The sequence below is a fragment of the Zonotrichia leucophrys genome, chromosome 1 (genome assembly GCF_028769735.1).
Source record: "Zonotrichia leucophrys gambelii isolate GWCS_2022_RI chromosome 1, RI_Zleu_2.0, whole genome shotgun sequence".
In the NCBI taxonomy this organism is placed as follows: Eukaryota; Metazoa; Chordata; class Aves; order Passeriformes; family Passerellidae; genus Zonotrichia; species Zonotrichia leucophrys.
In genome coordinates this window covers 14285637-14305285 of record NC_088169.1, presented here as the reverse complement: position 1 = coordinate 14305285, position 19649 = coordinate 14285637, and the positions used below count along the sequence as shown (strand labels likewise).

The 19649-nt window shown below is 40.0% G+C and overlaps 2 protein-coding genes across 4 annotated transcripts in view; one reads left to right on the top strand and one right to left on the bottom strand.

The window, feature by feature from the left end:
• The window catches only part of KLHL15 (kelch like family member 15), a 28335-nt gene extending 26774 nt beyond the window's left edge, over positions 1–1561 (bottom strand). The window contains exons 1-2 of one of the 3 annotated variants that reach the window (XM_064707118.1): positions 1543–1561; positions 925–1014 (exon numbers count right to left, since the gene is read on the bottom strand). The gene's annotated coding sequence lies outside the window, so the exon portion shown is untranslated. Of the gene's footprint in view, positions 1–924; positions 1513–1542 lie in introns of those variants that run through there. The other 2 variants (XM_064707104.1, XM_064707141.1) reach the window with 2 other exon arrangements.
• A 155-nt stretch (positions 1562–1716) lies between these two features.
• Positions 1717–15713, top strand: EIF2S3 (eukaryotic translation initiation factor 2 subunit gamma). Its single transcript, XM_064707158.1, has 12 exons — positions 1717–1860; positions 4074–4137; positions 4593–4720; positions 4837–4958; positions 6280–6374; positions 7584–7742; positions 8931–9065; positions 9990–10084; positions 10981–11125; positions 11552–11721; positions 12683–12855; positions 14968–15713. Exons 1-12 carry the CDS (start codon positions 1792–1794, stop codon positions 15029–15031), a joined length of 1419 nt encoding a protein of 472 aa, XP_064563228.1. The 5' UTR covers positions 1717–1791; the 3' UTR covers positions 15032–15713.
• Positions 15714–19649: the final 3936 nt, after the last annotated feature.

Genomic DNA, 19649 nt, shown 5'->3' with positions numbered 1-19649 from the left:
CCATAATTTTACACACACTGCACTGCATTTATTGCATAATTTAAACAGCTAAGTAACTACAGAGTCCAGTATTTTCAGTTCATTTTCATAAAAGAGGGATTATACATGTGTGAACATGGAGGCAACTACAACCAAGTATTGCATCATGTTCCCACTGCACCTCGTGCATCTCAGTTGTTTTTCCCAGCAGTGAGATATTTAATACAAAATTGAAAACAACATGTGGCCTGATAAAAGACTGGATATGAAAATTTATTTTCCAAATCAATGTATGACATGATGGGGTTGCAAGACAAAATACATTTTGTCATTGGCAACACCTTCATAGATATTGGAAGGTTTCTTACAATGTGTTCCTGTTAATTTCCTCAGACCAAGAACAGTGGCAGTGTGTTTGCTCTAGGTATATCCAGCAAAACTCACTCCTAGCTTTTGATCAGGAAAGCATGGAAAGAGTAGCACTGGTGAAAGTGGGAGGTTCACAAACATTGTTAAACCAGGCACACCAGTTTCACACGGATTTCCATCATCACATTGCAGTCACGTGGTTGTCTGCCCCAAACCTGCTTTTTTGACCTGCAAACCAGGCTAAGTCTGAGAACAAACGTGTTTTCCAACAGACAAAGCCACTGCTGTTGGCACAACACGCAGGAATTTGAGATAACTGGTCACCTGCATTGAAACCTGCATCCCTGACTATGGAGTAAATACTATCAGCAACATTTCTGTGCTTGTAAGAGGTTCCCATGAAGAGGTCCGCTTGATTTCCCACAGGGAAGGGTTGGGAATTTGGCCTTTACTCCCTAGTGAACCTCTAAACTGGCTCTCATCACTCATCCCATGGATTAGGGATTTTATTCAATTTATAAAGCATTTCTGTCATATCCAAGTCTGGAAACAGCAAGTGTTTGGTGGGATTTTTACCTGTTTCATACAAAACATTCAGGTTGTTCTTATGTTGGGGCAGCTCTCACATCCACATGCTTTCCCTGACAATAATATTTGTCGCCCAGTCTACAGAGACAATAACAAGAAAAAAAGGCTGAAATTAGAAAGATCTCCTCATGCCGCTGGCCAGCAGAGGTTATAACACAGGTTATACCACAGGCTATAACACAGGTATAACACATGCTATAACACAGGTTAAAACACATGCTATACCACAGGTATACCACGTTACGTTCAAGCAGACACCGCGGTCGATGCGCTCCTTTCGGTACATACACGGGCACCGTGCTTCAGTCCTCCCCCTGGATGCCTTTCTGCACCGCACCCCCGGGACACCCCAAATAAACCCGCACAGCCACAAACCCAGAGCCCGGCCCCCTGAGCCTCCTGCGGTCGGTATGCCTTTCATCGGGCCCGTCCCCTTCCCGCAGCCGGTGTTCCGCGGCCTGTGCCGGCTCCTGGCGGGGTGTTCGGGCCGTCCGTCCCGGCGGGCTCCGGCTGGGCCGAGCTGCGCGCTCCCGTTGCCGCCGGCCGCGCTCCCACCCCGTACACGCGCGCGCCGCGCGGCCCCGCCGCAGGTCCCGGTTGCATCACCCGGCGTGAGGGCGCCCGGGGGTCCTTTACAGGGCTGCCCGGTGATTCGCCTGATTCGTGGCCGCTCCGCCACGGAGCCAGTGGAGGCTCGCCGGCGCTGATCGTTGTTTGTCCTTGAGCTCAGTGTCCGCTCCCGGGCCGGCCGGTGCCGCGCTGTGGGCCGGAGGCTGCGGGCCGGCAGCGGCGGTGCAGAGAGGAGCCGGCGGTCAGGCGGCCGCGAGGGACTCCTCACTTCCTACTCGGGCCAAGATGGCGGGGGACGAGGCGGGAGTGACTCTGGGGCAGCCGCACCTCAGCCGGCAGGATCTCGGCACCTTGGTGAGCGCCGCCCGCGGGGCGCCCCGGAGCCACATCGGGCTCCCGGGGCTCGGCGGGGGCGGCCGGGTGGGCTCGGGCTGCGGCCCGAGGGGCTCCGAGCCTTCTGCTGGGCCCCACCGTGGCCGATGCGCTCCGAGGGGCGCGGGAGGCGGCGGCGCCTCGGGGAGCCGCGTTCAGCACGCGGGGCGGCGGGGCCCGGGGCCGAGAGCAGGGGGCGCGGGCAGGGAGCGGGGACCGAAGGCAGGGAACGGGGAGCTGGTCCTGCCGGCCCTGGTGGGTGTGGGGCGCCGGGCGAGGCGCTTCTCCCGCCCGTGGGTGCGGGGCTCAGCGGCTCCGTGTCCCGCCGGCGCGGCTGAAGCTTTCGTGGCTCACTGGTGGCTGCAGTTTTCCTCGTGTAAGGTCTGGCCTGTTCTGTGGTATTGAAGACTTCTGTTTTTCCGAAGCAGAACCATAGATTTGAGGTGTTTCATTACAGCAAGCTCGAGGAGTTCGCTACCAGCCCTGTCTTGGTTTGCCAAGAAAATTTTCTCGACTATTAACAACTACCGAGAAATACCAGTTCTATCTGCTACTGCAGCCAGTTGCAGTGGTCTCCTTGCCTATTAAATATTTAACCTGGGCTTCCTCACTTATTACACTTACACGCTACTCTAAGTGTATCTATAATGTATATTTCAAATGCAAGTGTGTTATAATGTACACAGTCAGAAATCCTCCTGCTGTGTCCCCGGCGTTTAAACTGGAGCAGCTAATTTGTCTTTACAATAATAATATTCAATGGTTTTTGGGCTTGAGCACAGGAATTCCCTACTGTGAGCATGTTACTTATTTTAGATAGTTTCTTTTCTTCCTGTCATTGTTGACCATGGCATTTCCCAGTTGGAAAAGGCACAGAGAGAGACTGGCTGGAGCATCAGCAGCAATTCTATTTAAGGCCTGTTCTGCCGGCCCTTGAGTGCTTGTGGCTGAGTGAAGCTTCTTGCTGAGCAATAGCGTTGTACCAGGCTTGAGGCAAAAGCTCCATGCGTGCATGATTTCGTGCACCAGGAAGAGTTCTCCTGGTGGCAGGAATTGCATCACGCTGAAATTCTGGTCACCCGGCCACATGGTGCCATCTGCAGGTCGCGTTCCCATCACTGGGAAGTCATTTTAAGTTCGATATATGAGAAATATAAGTTTATCTGGGTGTCTTACGTTTTCAAAACTTGCTTTGTATTGAACATGAACATTTTATTCATGTTTTACTTGAGAGCAGAATGACTGAGCTTGCGTTTTTACACAGATGTGTTTGATCATTTTGCACAGAGCCTTCATGTAACAGTGTAAACAATGTGTGATTCAGTGTTTGTATTATTTGTATCTTAATTTTGTCCTGCACCGAGGACTCTTCTGGCATCATGAATCTGCTTGAACTGAGTGGCTCATCCCTATGAATTCAATGCAGGATGGATATTAGCTTTACAGAGGAACATTTCAGTGGATTTCAGCACTTGTCCATTATTTGGTCTAACAGCTTTAAAAAACCTAAACAACTCTTTCAGAGTTGCTTCTTTATCTATACAGAATGTATTTGTGAGGTTTTTGTGTTGTCAGTGGCTACCAATAAGTTCACACAACAGACTATTTAGGACAGCAGAATTTTTATCTGGTACCTAAAGCAGCAATAACAGTATCTGAGGAAAAAAACAGTCATTAAAAAGAATAAAAAGCCATGGTGCTAATGAAACCTCTGGACCCAGTGACTCCAAAGTGTTAGTTGTAATTAAGTATTGGCTGTAATGGAACTTTACACTAATTAAACAACTGTTGATTGACAAAGCTTTGTTTATAAAATATTTGTGCAGTTTGTCATGTAGACTGTTGAAAATGGATTTATCTGTTATGTGTAATTTAGGTTCAGGGATAGGTAGGGGCTTGGGGTGTTTTGTTCAAAGCTTCTTTTGAGATTTCTTGTTTTGTTTACTCCCATCTTTAACACTTTGCAGCCAAGACTGATTTACAGTCAGGGTTTTGAATTGAAGCCTGTACTGATTCACAAGCAGGACTTGGTTCACTTTTACCCACGTATTTCACACACTTAAAAGACTGGAATGCACATAATTGAACTGGATTTTGCTGAATAGAACTATCAGTTAATTTTCAAGTTTCTAAATTTTTAACTTTGCAAACATTTCTATACAAGATGAATAAATTCTAAAATCTCCCTTATACAGGATGTTACCAAGTTGACGCCTCTTTCACCAGAAGTCATCAGCAGACAAGCAACAATTAATATAGGTAAAAAACTTATAAAAAAGGAGGGGTGCATTAAGGTGACTCTTTTTGATGCTCATGCAGTAGCAGATGGTGCCTATGTGGTAACACTTTCAAGAATTTGTGCAGAAACAGTTACATAGTAGTTTTAGGGACTTGTCCCAGCCCTTTTGACTTGAAAAGCACCAATTTTACTTCAGGAGCACAGCTGAATGGCATGGGGAACAGTTGCTAAAGCAGAATTTGTTTTACCTTTGAAATAAAGGATTGAAATGGGCTTCATTAAAATGCAAAGATCTGTCCATTGGGAGCACAATTTCAGGTCTTGTTTGTTTAAACAAAAATGATTACAAATTCCCTGTGTATACTGTATGGACTTACTGGCTGTGAAGAATTTGGGGTAATTGTGTATTGGTTGCAGTGGAGCATTGCACAAAATTAAACTAGTTTATTAACAAAGATTTCCTTTTACAACACAGGTACAATTGGTCATGTAGCCCATGGGAAGTCAACAGTAGTCAAAGCTATATCTGGAGTTCACACTGTCAGATTTAAAAATGAACTGGAAAGGAATATCACAATCAAGCTGGGTTATGCTAATGCAAAGGTGAGTGATCACTGTAAATGGAGCAACTCTGTTGCTAATATATTTCATGGGGATGTAAGATTACAGGTAACTAACCCTTAAGGAATTAAACCTTTTTTCAATTTAAAAATTCCCAGATTTACAAGCTGGATGACCCAAGCTGCTCTCGACCAGAGTGCTACCGATCCTGTGGAAGCAGCACCCCAGATGAGTTCCCTACAGATATTCCTGGCACCAAAGGGAACTTTAAACTAGTCAGGTAACTGCTTTAAATTACTGCAATAAATGGTGTTTACTTGCCTTTGTGTGAAAACAGGATTGAGCTGTGAGCTGAACGGGTTCTGGCAGACTGCACACTCTTAGATGGGGCACCCTGGGCTAAGGCATTGTCTAAACTGAATTCATTGGTGGTGGTGAGCACTCATGGTACAGCACAGCTGTGTCTGCTGCCCTCAGCTACTTGCAGGACTTTGAAGTTAAATATTTCTGCTATTAATAGAAGTACATTTTAAACCAGGCAGACTCAGAACTAATGTGGACATCACAAACACACCTTTAAAATCTCTTTTGGAAGGGTGATCTTTGTTGAACTTTTTCTTCCTAAGGGCAGAGTTTCCAAAGCTTTTTAAATGAATATATGAAAGCCTGATGCTGAATGTGAGATCAGGCCTCTCACTGGAGGCCAAGTATTCTTTATTTACTTGATTTCTGATAAAGTATAGCACTTTCTTTATGCAGTGGTGATGTGGCTCTGCACAACAATTGTTCAAATGAGAGTAGTCATGAAGACTTGTACCAGATCCTTGGTTGGTGTTTATGACACAATACATGTGGGGCTGTAACCATGTGCCCTCCTTTTCTCAGATTCCCAGCAGAGCACTTGTACTAAGATTAATTTCTGTTGGAGTGTGACAGGCAGGCAGTCATTGTGAAAAAACTGGTTAAAAGCTTTGCATTCTTTATCCTACTAGTTATTTGCTGGTAGTAGGTTTCTAACATCATCAGCAAAGCACCAAATTAGTCCCTTGCTTTTTGGTGGCCTGCCACTAAGAACAAGGATTGTTCACTGGATAGGTTCAGGAAAGAATATAGTGAATCAACTATGTTGGTCTGCACAATAAAACCATGAGGTTGGAAATGTAACATCATGTCTGTAGACAAATCTTTGAAGTGCAGTTATAACCATATAATTAAAGCTGCATAGTTTCCTAAAAATGAAGAATGGGAGGTGCCTGTTAAAAGAGTTAAGAGAAATCCCATGTGGTGTGTTGGGTTTGGGTTAGTGGTGGTGGGTTGGTTTGATTTTGAGCTTTTATCCTGGTGCATTTAATCTAGTTTAGAGTAAATTTGGTGAAATATTAAAGAGGTACTTAATGTGGACATGTGGAATTAAATCTGAAAACTCAGAAAAAGTATTCAGTAGCTGTTCAGTAGCATTTGTGTTCTTTCAGGACTTTTTTGAAAATACTATTTTAAGGATACTTTTAACTTCTGTGTCTGGCTAATCACTGACATAAATCAGTCAGAGGAATTGCTGATAATGGGCTTTTGGATCTCTCTTTCCCCTTCTCCTGCAACAGGCATGTCTCTTTTGTGGATTGCCCTGGCCACGATATTTTGATGGCTACCATGCTGAACGGTGCAGCAGTAATGGATGCAGCTTTGCTCTTGATAGGTAATGATTGCTCCCCAAAAGCAGAGCTCTGTTTTGTAGTAGCATGAGGCAGCTTTATGTGGGCTTTAAAATCTCCTGGGATGTGGTGAGCAGTTTAAACAAGTGAATGCTTTTGAGATTTGTTAAAGTGGTGCTGCAATGGTACTGTACTGTAACAAGCTGGTTTGTTTTAAACACAGCTATCCATACCCACTAGTCTGGTAGCTGGCCCCATTGCTAGGAGATAGGTAATGTAAAACCCTGTTGTCATACAGTACTGTAAAATTTTATCACTTTATGGAAACAGATCAGCTGCATTTTGAGTTTCTCTGAAGGTTCAGTTTCCTTTAAATATGCATGTAGTCTTTGCCATGCAGTAGAGTTCACAAACGACAGTACAAACAGTAGCCCAGATAAATATAGGCAACATTTAAGAACAGGAGATTTAATATAATCCAGACACATTTTATTCTGATTTGCAAGCAACCTAAACTGAGTAGAATGGATTTTTCTATGTCTGTAGAACGTTCTAGTGTTCTCTAGTGATACATACCATTTATCTTACCTTGATAGGATATGTCAACAAAAGAAGCAAACAGCTTCAGATATTGTAATTTAAAGTCTGAGACAGATGATGAGCTATCATTTCTTCTGCCTGTTTATCTCCAGAAAGTGTGATAGACCAAACTTCAGGCAAGATTAACCACTATAATAACACATCAGCCAATGCTGGCTTCTTAGCTGAAGTCCAAACCATGCTGATGGCAGCCCTATTCATGTACTTGATTGAATTATAGCAGAGTTTGGGGATCTTGGTATTTTTATGACTTTGCTGATAAGAAAATATTAAGATACTTCTTGAAAGGTAATTTGTGTTTGAAGCTACAGTCAACTCTGAGATATCTGAAGAGCTAAAGGATGGAGTAAGCCAAGTTAGGTGTTGGTATCTTTGGATATTTTGGGTGGGTGTTCCTAGTGGGAGCAGGCAGAATGGGGGAACCTCTGTGGCAGCCTCTTATCCTGCATTGTGTGGAGGCCACAGCCAGCAGCTACAGGGGAGAAGAGGTGCTTACTGACTTGGTGATTCACTTGTAGATTACTGAGAGACAACTGTCTTTTATTTTTTTAATTTTTTTTACATATTGATAGTAGATTGAAGCAGATATCCTAACTGTAGCAGTTTTATCTATCTTTATAGTTTCTATATTCCACTCACTTTTCTTCTTTCAGCTGGTAATGAGTCATGCCCTCAACCTCAGACCTCAGAACATCTAGCTGCTATAGAAATCATGAAACTGAAGCACATTTTGATTCTACAAAATAAGATTGACTTGGTGAAAGAGAGCCAGGCTAAAGAACAGTATGAACAGATTCTTGCATTTGTACAAGGTAAGTTTTCATGAGCAGAAATCCAATGAGTGGTGGAAATTCAGTGTTGAGACATGGACATAGGGGTTTTCTGTATTTGATAGAAAAGCTTATCTTGGGCAGTGCAGGTGTACGTGGTCTGCTAATGTGGAAATTAGACCATGGGTTCAGCCTGCTTGCATACAGCAGTGTTGTGGCTCTGGGTCAGAGCTGGATGTGTAAAACTAACATCAGTCACTCTTACATAGTAGCTTTCAGTGGATTTGTGATTTCTTCCTGGAGTGCTTCTTTGGTAGAGATTTCAGTGGGATTTTACTGCAGTGCAGGAGAGAAGGAAGGTGTACTTGTTAGGGGCACCTTGTAGGTTTAAATATATTAATTTTTTTAGCTAATGACTAAAAAGATTGCTCTTTCATCTGTCTGTGAAAATCCAGTTTGGGCAGTGTTATCTTACTCTCTAAAGGTCTGCTCACCTTTAGAGTGATTTGAGTTTTATCTTTCCCTGGAACTTCCACTGTTTCCCCTGTTTATCTGCAGTAGGTGTTGTATGTGGCAAGCTGCAGAGCTAGATTGTCACCATCAGAAGTTGCCAGTGGGTCTTTCTTTTCCTTTTTTTCTGTTTTGTTCTTTTTTTTCCCCCTGTAATTCATAATTGTTGCCTTTCAGAAGCTGTACATAACTCTGTCAGAGTGGCTTGACATATAAATTTGGAGTTTGAAAACTGGAGTTATCACAAGGAACATAGACATAATTAAAACTAATGATTGTCTAACAAACCTGGATTACTAAATGCATTCTTTTGTAAAATAAGCATTTTTCTAAAATATGTATTTGTATTGCAAAATTTGAAAAACATAAATCATTAAGTTAACAGGAAATTTAGTTTGTCATAATGAAATATGACTAAAATTAATGCTGCTGTATCCAATACTGAGATATTGACCTCTCTTAGGAAATCTTTGAAATATTGCTGATCACAGTGCAGGAAGTGAATTCTCCCTTAGAGTGGAAGATTATCTTGCACACTTTCAGAATGCCTCAAAAAGTAGCTGTGGCTCTGTGAGCTAAAATGTTGAAGAGAGGGATGGATGCTCTGATGTTGCTTTGGGAAATACACATCGACCATGCCATGAAATTGATTCATATTTTTAACAAGGACAGAACACTTGGTCATATTAAAGCTAAATGTTGAACTTGATTTTGTTTTAGGCACAGTTGCAGAAGGAGCTCCAATAATTCCAATCTCAGCCCAGCTGAAGTACAACATAGAGGTGGTTTGTGAGTACATAGTGAAGAAAATCCCGGTCCCTTTGCGAGACTTCACATCTGAGCCGAGGCTCATTGGTACGTAAGTGCCAGGCCTGGGTGTTTGGGGCCAAACATTTTCTGAATGTGTCTGCACTTAGAGTAGCACATGCTGTGTGCCCTAAACATGGATGGGTTTAAAAGGAGTATTTAGGGTGCTCTTTTTTAAAACTTGCATGTCTTCTGAGAGCTGTATTGTTTGTTCAGTGTTAGTTGGTTTTGTGTATATTCTGTGCATATGACAGCATATATACTGCACAATAAAGTGAGAAATTTGTCTGTATCCTAAAAACATCCCTTTAGTTGTTAGGAATTTAGTTTTGATTGAACAAAATATTAGCAAGCTGATGAATTTGATAATTCACTTATTTCCATGGAAAATTTTTGGGTAGCTTGGTTATCTTTTGTATTAGTCTCCTGTTTCCTGGTTGTAATTGTCAAAGTTTCAGTTCTTGTCCAGCATGAAATGCAGTTCCTACAAAGAATTCATTTGCTTGCCTTTTTTTTTCCAATAATCCAAGGGAGTCCTACGTTGCATAAATGCATAAAAATTGACCATAAAAATTACATCAAGGTTACAGTGTTCAGCTATGAGTACATTAAAACAGTTCTGGTATTCACAATTAACATTGTGAATTAACATTGTGTATTCACAATTAACATTGTGAATATTAAAGGGGTTTTGTAAAATGGTTGATCATTGCTTTCTTTTTAGATCTTTAAGTTACTTTCTGCTATGCAAAAAAAGTCTTTTGAAACATTTATATATATGAGTAGTTAAAATGGTTTTGAGAATAAAATTAACTGTCTGCCTAAAAATTGGGAGTAAAACATTGATCTTTTTTTGTAATATTTATAAATATGTGTATCCTTTCATAAGAAAAGAAGCAAAGGTGCTAAAGAAAGACATTGTTTAAAAACCTGATAATAAATATAAACCTGGTCATGATCTCTTCTTTTCAGTAATTAGATCTTTTGATGTCAACAAGCCTGGCTGTGAAGTTGATGACCTTAAGGGAGGTGTTGCTGGGGGCAGTATTCTCAAGGGTGTTTTAAAGGTAACCCTTTCTCTTTCTTGACTGAAATTTGTGATGACAATGAGTAGAGTTTTTCCACGCCTGCTACAAAATGTGTCTATGTAATAGATTTTTTTAAAACTTGAATTCAGTCACATTGCACTTATTCTTTCTGTGTGTACTTCATTTTCACTTTCCAGTTTTAAAATACCAGAACAAGAAGCACTGGTTTTAATTTTTTAAATATATTTTTGTAGTCTGAACATTTGCTAATAATGGTAACAGATTTCATCCCTCACAAAAATGGAAGGAGCTATTTGTGTCCTACCACTTCCACTTGCTGAATTATAGTCAGGAAGAGGAGAGCAAAAGAACTTTAAAAGCACTTCAGAAGTGTGTAAGGGCTCTCACAGGTCCACTTCCCCATTTAAGTGTTCTGTATATTTTGATTTTTTATTTTGCTTGCTGCTAGTAATAGACAGAAACTTTAAAACAATTGCTTTGTTAGGCTGGAGAGAAAACTGTATCTTTGAACATTTATACAGCTTGTACTTTCTCTGGTTTGCAGTGTACTGATGTCAATCAGTTACACTGATTGAGTCAGTTAACTCAATTTTTCTCAAAGCTGAAATATTTCTAAATGAAATATGGTGTTTAAAAATTAAACTGAAATTTAATTATTGGAATTATTGCTGATAAAGATCTGTTGCTAAAGCAGTTTTACAAATTGTATTGAAAAGAAAATCAGATGTTACATTTGCTGTAAGTATTGTTCAATTTGCATAAAAAAGTGCAACAGAAATCCTACAAGTTCTGCAGTAGCCCAGAACCAAGGACTTACAAAAAGTAGATCTTGGGATATGTAAGTCTTATCTGTGACTAGTCAGCTTTGTGTTCCTGTGAAATAACCAGTTAAACTTTTTCACTTTTGTCATTAGGTGGGCCAGGAAATTGAGGTGAGGCCTGGTATTGTGTCCAAGGACAGTGAAGGCAAACTCATGTGCAAGCCAATCTTTTCCAAAATTGTGTCACTCTTTGCTGAACACAATGATCTCCAATATGCTGCTCCAGGAGGCCTTATAGGTAAGAAAGTTGTCTTATGAAAAGATTCATTTCTTCATGCTTATTGAAAACACTTGGTTTCATTCAGCAATGAATTTCAGTGTAATTAACAAAAATACCACTTTTAGCCGTTTTAGATAATTCATATATGTAGAGAGAGACAGGGTTGGTATGAAAAATGGGTATTTAAGAATGAAATAATTTCCCTGAATGTCACTGACCAGTGCAGACCAGCTTGCACTGTAAACTGTGCCAGCTTTAACAGCAGAATATTTCTCCATCTGTTTAGACAGAGCTCACAGTCTTGCTGACATTCTGAAAGCGTACCCAGGCAGTAGGGAATTCCCAGTACATTCTCTGGGTTTTTTTAAGATCATCTTCAAATATTTTAGCACATAGAAATGATTAGAAAAGATGTTACTCCTTCTGCCTGTTGTTGTGCTGTAGGTGTTGGCACAAAGATTGACCCCACGTTGTGCCGGGCTGACCGCATGGTGGGCCAGGTTCTGGGTGCAGTTGGGGCCCTGCCAGAAATATTTACAGAGCTGGAAATCTCCTACTTCCTGCTGAGGCGGCTCCTGGGCGTGCGCACCGAGGGAGACAAGAAAGCTGCCAAGGTCTGTGCCCCTGCCTTTGGTTGCACTCATTTTGCTTCCTGTGCTCATTTTCATTAGTGAATATATTGCTGTGATCATATGTAGGTGTTTTGTCTCAGTGTTGATATAAGCTTGTCACAAAACTTATCTGCTTGTTTAATACTACAGAATGGTTTTCAGAGGAGTACAAATTCATCTCAGTAGTTTAAAGTAGCCTAAAGTATTTATGTATCATGTTATGTATTTTTCTAAACATGCTGGTAGTTGTTTTCTTTTGCTATCATCCTATTCATTGTGCAATAATTAGTTTTACAGTGGTACTGATCTACTTCCTACTGACATGCTTTTTGTAGGTTTTTTGCGCTGAAGAATTTTTTAAAGTTTAAATATTTTTGAAATACTCTGGTTGAAAAAAACTGAACTTGAGGCACAGGACAAACTTGTGTAACATGTTCTGTTTTACACAAATCAACTAAAAGATCATAATTTCCCCTGTTAGTATTTAAAATTATAAACTGCTTCATGCAACAGTGAGTAAAGTGCTTCAGCAATCTCTTTTCCTGTGAAATTAATTATTTAGTGGGCTTTTCTATGTAGGCATAATGGAAATGAAAATACACCAGCCTGGTAAATAATCTGTATAACATCACAGGTTGTAACAATATCTCTGACTGTTTGTGTTTTTAATATATTACATGAAATCATCAGTATAGTTTTTTCTGTATATAGATCAATCCCATGAAAGTACATACCAAGAACCTCAGAACTACATGTGCAACATCTTTATGTATTTGTCCTTTTGCATATAAAACTTTTGTCTGCTGACACTGCTGTCCATAATTTGTGTGTGTGTATTTATAGTATTTCTCAGCTCTATCTTTTTTTGTGGCAAGAAGGTAACAGAAGATAACTTGGTACTGTCTGTGCTGTTTGTTTTTAGTACTAAAGCTTATGTTTCAGAGTGTTGTATGTCTGTCTTCAGGTGCAAAAATTATCGAAGAATGAAGTTCTAATGGTAAACATAGGATCCTTATCTACTGGAGGGAGAGTCAGTGCTGTAAAGGCTGATTTGGGGAAGATTGTGCTAACTAACCCTGTGTGCACAGAAGTGGGAGAAAAAATTGCTCTGAGTCGAAGAGTTGAGAAACATTGGCGGTAAGTTGGTGTGAGGTTGGTAGGGTACCTGCTTGCTACATTGTTAACAAAAATACATGGATCTGGCTTTGTACTGGAATAGGTGTGTGTCTGTTTTAAAAACTCTTCTGGATTCTCCTGACAGATTGGCATCATGGTTGTGGAGTGCCTTTTTTAAACAAACCCCACAACTGGGAGGGCATCTATTAGTTAACAGCCAAGGAAACACCTGAGGTTTGTGCTTGTTGCCCAAACTGCCAAGCTGTAAATTGAGCTCAGTAGGGAATCTTGGCAGAGGGGTTGGGAAATTCTCACCATGTTAAGCCAAATAGCCATCTTTATGCACACCTCAGTGGGTTTCTAGCTGTGGAGCTGCATGTGATTTCTAGTGCAGCCTGGAACTAACAGCAGACGAGGGATGTTTGAATGTTTTATGTTCTACAAGCACAGAGGAAAGAATAAAGTATCAACTGGATTGACCCATTCAAATTACAAATATAAAATGCCTGACTGCAGAAGCATCTGGAGGCTGAAAATGATGAACAGAATTGCTTTATTGCAGTGCCAGGTTCTCTTTAGGTGATTACACATACTGTACCTGTCACAGGTTTCATATGTCTGGATTGAGAAGAACATCAGAGTTTTTTGATTTGTTGGCTCTGCACAGCTCTTGTAGTATTAAAGCACAGCCATTTTTACAAGTCTGTACTGTATGGAAAGGAACCAAGCTTTAAATATCCATGGATGCATGTTTCTTTTTCAGATGATAAGAAAATGTAGACAGGAATTTAGTGCTTGCTGTCTCAGAGCAAGATGACAAATTAGGGAAGAGATTATTCTCTGAAAAAAAAACCCAAGGAAAAAGATAACATGTCTTGAACGGAAAAAAAAAAAGGCAGGACCCAAATTAAGTCAGGTAAAGCAGAAGGAAGAGGAGAAACAATGTTAGAAATTATGCTTTTTTTCCCTTTTTTAAGCTGTAGACTGATAGTCTATGCTAATAATAATAATAATATATAGATAATGTGTCTTTTGTTGCTTCTGTAGATTCTTTCCCAGTTAAAAAACTTGACTAAATTTTGCCTGAAAGCCCACCTGTCTCTGGATTATGAGGTGGGCACAGAGTGGCAGCCTGCTGTAAAGATATTGAAAAGCTGATTCCTATGCTGTATTGAAAAGATAAAGACAATATAAGGAAACTGAAAGTTGAGAAAAAGGAAAGAAGGCAAACTGGGAAAACCTGCATAGTAAAACCTAATTGCAGTAAAGATAATATTCAGTTGGTACTATGAAAAGGAACTTGCAGCCTGAGACAATGGAGTACTGAAAATACAGAAGGAAGATCATAAAGCAAGACTAAAAGGAAACGTAAAGTAAAAAGGAAATAGACAGAGGAATAGAGAGAGGTTAAAGAGCAAATGGGATACACCAGTGATTCCAAGGATCACTGAATTCAAAGATGGTCAAGTTATGACCTATGGTTATGGTACTGAAAAGTGGGAAGTGCTGCTCTGATAAACTTCAGTTTCTTTTCTGGTGTCCAAGACAGGCTCTACTGCAAGGTAAATTGAGATGCATGTGTGGTTTCTCACCAGGAGCTGGAAAGGTTTTGAACACAGTTTTACTAATAGTATGAAATACCTGCTGACTGTGGAAATGGATGTATTCTGAATTTTTTTTTTGCAAGTGTATTTTTCTGAGGCAATAGTGGCCTATTAAAAAGGCCTTCATTTTCCTGAATATAAATAGCAGCACTCATCTGAGAGCTGAGTTACCATCACAGGCTACCATTGAGAGTTACAGCTGTTTGTAATCTTACTGAATTGTCATTTCTCTTTGAAAGTAATGCAGCACCTCAGACACAGGTGAAAGAGATCAAGCTGTGCATAGATTTACCATCCAACAGTACAACATAAGTTACAATATTTTCAGATTTTCAGCTTCTGTTCAGGAGTACACACTTAGCTGGTCACAAATGTCCTCTGTTTGTTCTTGTAGAATGTTTTGGGTGGGAGACAAGTGTATAACTTCAAAATGTAAGAACTGAAGGCATAAGAAGGACAGAAGGATGTTGACTTATACAGGATATTTCTGACTATTGTAAAAATAATCAAAACCTTTTTTGTTTTTCAGTTTAATTGGGTGGGGTCAGATCAGAAGAGGAGTGACAATCAAGCCAACTGTTGATGATGACTGAAGAACAAAAGAGTGCTTCATTTTTAAAGATGAAGTGCCTATTTCTATTTTGGAGGGGGTGTATTTTCACAGTGGAATTGGAAGCTGTGCAAACACTATCTTGGAGTTGTATGGCTGTCCTTGTACCTTTTATTGAATTTTACCCTCTTACTAAAATACTAGTCACTATCACCATTAAAAGTGTAAAAGAATTGGCATAGAAGTGGGTTTCATTATCCACTTTTTAGTAGAAATTAATTGTACATGTCCCATGGCATGTCTAATTTATGTTACTTTGTGTTTCAAACATATCTGTTTAATATCAGTCAAACCAGCCCCAGTGTAACACACAAACCATAAATCTGGTATTGAAATAAAATATTGCTTATTTTCATTAATTCATACAGTTTTTCTGAGTAACAAAATACTGCAATGATTGCTCAAGTACAAGAATTAAAAGCAAGCAAACTCTTCTTGGAAGACTGAGTACCTTTTCTGCACAATTTGTTTTGTTTAGACAACTGTTACCAACAAAAAACTGTATTTCTTTGTTTCTATGGTTCTTGATTTTAGGATTCCAAAGTATTACACTTTGTAATTAGGATGGCAGTATTGACTGACTTGAATTTGTCATTTCTGATATGACTACATGTTTTCTTAAATCCCCCCCCAAAAACCACAAGTAAACTGGATCTGAACTGGCAGTACTGGTTTTGGCCTATTTTAGTATGGATTTATGAAAAGAATGTGATTAATTGGAACATAACTTTGTCATCATGAAATTCTGTGGGAATGACCTGGGAGTTATTTATACAGTAGGGGTAAATGACTTTAAAATTTTGTTGAGCAAATATAAAATACTGGGAAGAGGCTGTAGAAAGGGATGATTTGGGGTGGGGGCAGAGTAATGGTGGTGGAATTGTGAATAGGATGAGGAAAAAAGGTATAAAACCACTTTTGTTAGCTACTCTGAATCACATGCCTCAGGATAAAACTTAATGTAATAAACTTACTGTAGGGTGCTAATACTTTAATCCATTTAGATTTCACTTCTTTATTTGTACTAATATACATAGTTCTAGCTGTTTTATATACTATTTAGCAAGTTATGCTACTTAACATATTTTGGTACAAAGTACTGCATGTTTTCAAAGCTTGGTTTTTGTTTTATTCAGTATCTTCAAGGTCTTTCTAAAGGTAAATATTATTTCACTCATCAAGCTGGAATTTGATGAAACAGCTTGCATTTTATTATTGATTTTGCACCAGATTGTGTTCCCTTACTCTGTCTACATTCCTGTACTCAGTTTTTCCATTTCTAAAGTACTACCTTACATGGTGTTGAGAGTAAATACATTAATTTTTGAGTAGTGCTTTTCCATTTTAAAAGCAGGAGTCAGCTGTAGTTCTCTCTGACTCTGCAGGTACTTGACCAATCTGCAGTCTTAAATGTGTCTGTTTCAAGGATTGCACCTTCCATGCTTTGGCAACTCCTTTCTGTAACTGAATTCTATAACTTGGATAAACCCAAGCCTTGCCTAGTCTGGTGGCAGGAGGGTGAGCAGGAAAGAGAATGTAAGGTACAGCAGAGTGCTTGGATGGCACCAGCTCCAGGGAGAAATTCAGTGCAGACTCCTTTCTCAGTGCTCTAATGAAACACATGCAGAAAGCTTCTGAGAAACTGCTTAAGCACCCATAGACATTCTTAGAAATTCAGATATATTGGAGATTGTGTCTCTCTTGATCTGCAATTTAAAGAACACCAGTGCCATAATGTTGCAGAAGTTGTGCATTGACCTGTGGCTTTTCCAGGAAGGGGTGAGGGTATCACAAGGATCACCTCTTTCTACCCTGCTCTAGATCCTGTCAGACCAGGATATAGAGTTCTTCTTCTGCCATCAAAATGTTAGATTTCCTCTAATGCTAGCTCTCACTGCTGACATGAGTGATAAGTAATGGGATTTTGAGACTGCTGAATACATGGAACAAGTTTCTGCAGCATTGGGGAGACAAGTGTGAACAGTGTAAGTGCAAATCCATTGTGTGCTGATGGGTGCACCACGCCCTCCTCAGTCACTGAGCTGTGATGCTGAGATGTTGAATGACAAGAGAAAGCAATATCATGTGCAGTTAAGGAAGTTGAAAATTATTTTAATTTTCTTGGCCAGGATGAAAATAGTGACAGATGCCTTGTGAGCTTTCTCACTTTACCAAGGATTTGTTTCAGTGTGATTTTATGTTTTTACCCTCTTTTACCCTGTTCAGCTACCTGAACAGAGGTGTGCATTTGCACTTATAATGGGTTGGGACACAAATATAAATAGTTTGTGCAGTGGTACAAAGTTGAAGTGTGGCAGCAGTTATTTCTGAGACTTCACTGTGTATTTGGGAAATGCCATTTCCAGCCAAATACTAGATTTTATTCTGAAAGGGTGAAGAGAAAACTTTCAGTTAACACCTTTGCTGATTTGGTCCTAGTATACACGAAATACAGAAAGAATTTTAAATTATATTTTTATTGCATTCGTTTTGCAGCACTTTGAAAAGTGCTACCTTCTAGCTCAGTGCTACAGAAAGGGTTCCCGCTGTTTTTCCGTGCTGAGTCATGTGGATGAGCCTCCAGCCTGCCTGCAGGAAAGGTTTAAACCTCTGTGCCCGCCCCCTTTCCCATCAGTTTTTCTGTCAGGGTAAAGTCCCAGCTCGGCCGCCCGTGCCGTTCTGGGTCACTTCTGGCTGCCAGGCTGGGGCTAAACATTTATAAAGCTTCAAACGCCCTCCCTGACCCAGCACTGCAGAGCACGCACTGCCGGTCCCAGCTCCCGCCCCTCCTGGCCGGGCACGGCCCGTGGGCAGCCACGAGCTCCAGCTGCCCCTTCCTGACATCACCGGGCCCTGTGAGCACCGCTCCTTCTTCATCAGCTCTTCCACTGCCAGTTCTTCTGGCACAGCTGCCTTGGTGGCTGATGTTCCCTTACCACGGTGCTAAAATTACTAATGTCCTCTGGCTTCGTGTTGCTGCTTCTGTTTCTGTAAAGCTCCATCTGTACGTGCTCATCCAATGTTCCATCCATCTCCAGTCCACCCCAGTGGTGTAGTAAAAGTGCATGTTTCATATTTTCCAGACTAAAAACCCAGCTAGAATAACCAATTCTACAGAAATTTTGGTTTATGGTGAATAACATAGAAGCTGTAATAGTCAAAAACTGTCTAAGTGATACAAGTATGTAAATAAATTCTCCGTTCTTACCCTGAAAGGATTAAAAACCAACCAAACAAGAACTCCTAACATGGGCACTATATATGCAATGAAGAAAGAACAAATTAGCAAGAGAATTTTGTTACCAAGGAACAGACATCTTGTTCAAGGAATTACCTCAAATATTTAAATAAATACATATTCTTCAATGTCTTTTATAAAACAAGGCACTAGAACACTGTGCTCAAACACAGATGAAAACTGTTGAAATATTTTAGTTGAATAATGTTAATATATGTTATTTACTTGTGTTGAGGAAGGCTTCATCAAGAAATTGCATGCTATACATTTATAAAACACAAATTTTTCTGTTCAAACATTTTCTTTCTAAAGCCTAGTATAGTTTTTTTGACTATTTCAGTAGAGTTGGGGGAAAAAAAAATCAAGATTCACTTAATTAAGTCTCATGTTACACAATCCTAAGGATTCAAATGAATCAGGGCAGCAACTCTCCCTTTTTGCCTCTGTGTGGGCATTTGTAAAGAAATCCAACATACTAGACTGGATTCATTATGTTATTCAGAAAACCCCTTCTGCCAAACGTTAAACTTTTCTATATTTAGTTATTTTCATTTATTTGTTGTTCAATAAAGACCTGAAAAGTGTTTTCTCCTGCAAACGCACCTTAGGGTTCTCTGAACTCATTTCTCTTCCCGGTTTTGCTTAATCATCTATTTGATTAGGTAATCTATTATGTATCTCAAAATACTTCATTTGCAACATCATCCTAACTACCACACAACAGAGTTAAGTCTCAGCTTTTGCAAGTTTTCATTAAAGCAGCTTTTTTTAACCTTGGTGACTAGCACTAGGCATACAGAAATAGAATAATCTTTTGTACTTTTTCTTGGCTACAGCCAAAATGCCCTTGATAACAAAGTTTAGCAACAATTCTTTTTTTTCTTTAAATTGTCTCCCATTTATTGTGTTGGCAGTAATTGTATGCAACTTAATCCTTTAAAAATCTAACATGGGGTCATACTTCACACCAGAAAGAGGTATGGGGGTATAATTAGTCCTTCCACAGCAATCACAAGCGTTCACACGCATATTTTCCATATGGTTTTGGCTCTTTCCCTCCTGTCTTGTTTTCTGTTAGCATGTATTAAAAACACTGTGAACCATGCACTTGTGTGCTTCAGGCACACAAACTGTCCTGTCAACACTGCTGGGACCCTTGTGCACTTCAAGGTGAGCTTGTACTTTAAGTGTTTGGAAACTGGGATCTTAAATTACTTCCATTTTTCTAAAAGCTTAATTCCTCCTTTAAATTCATTGCTACTTCACACTGTTGCTGTTCTACCAACCTGTGTGTTCATGCTGGGAATTTATTTTTGTAGTTAAAACCTGACATTTTGTCTTCAAAAGCATTTTGAGCCTTATG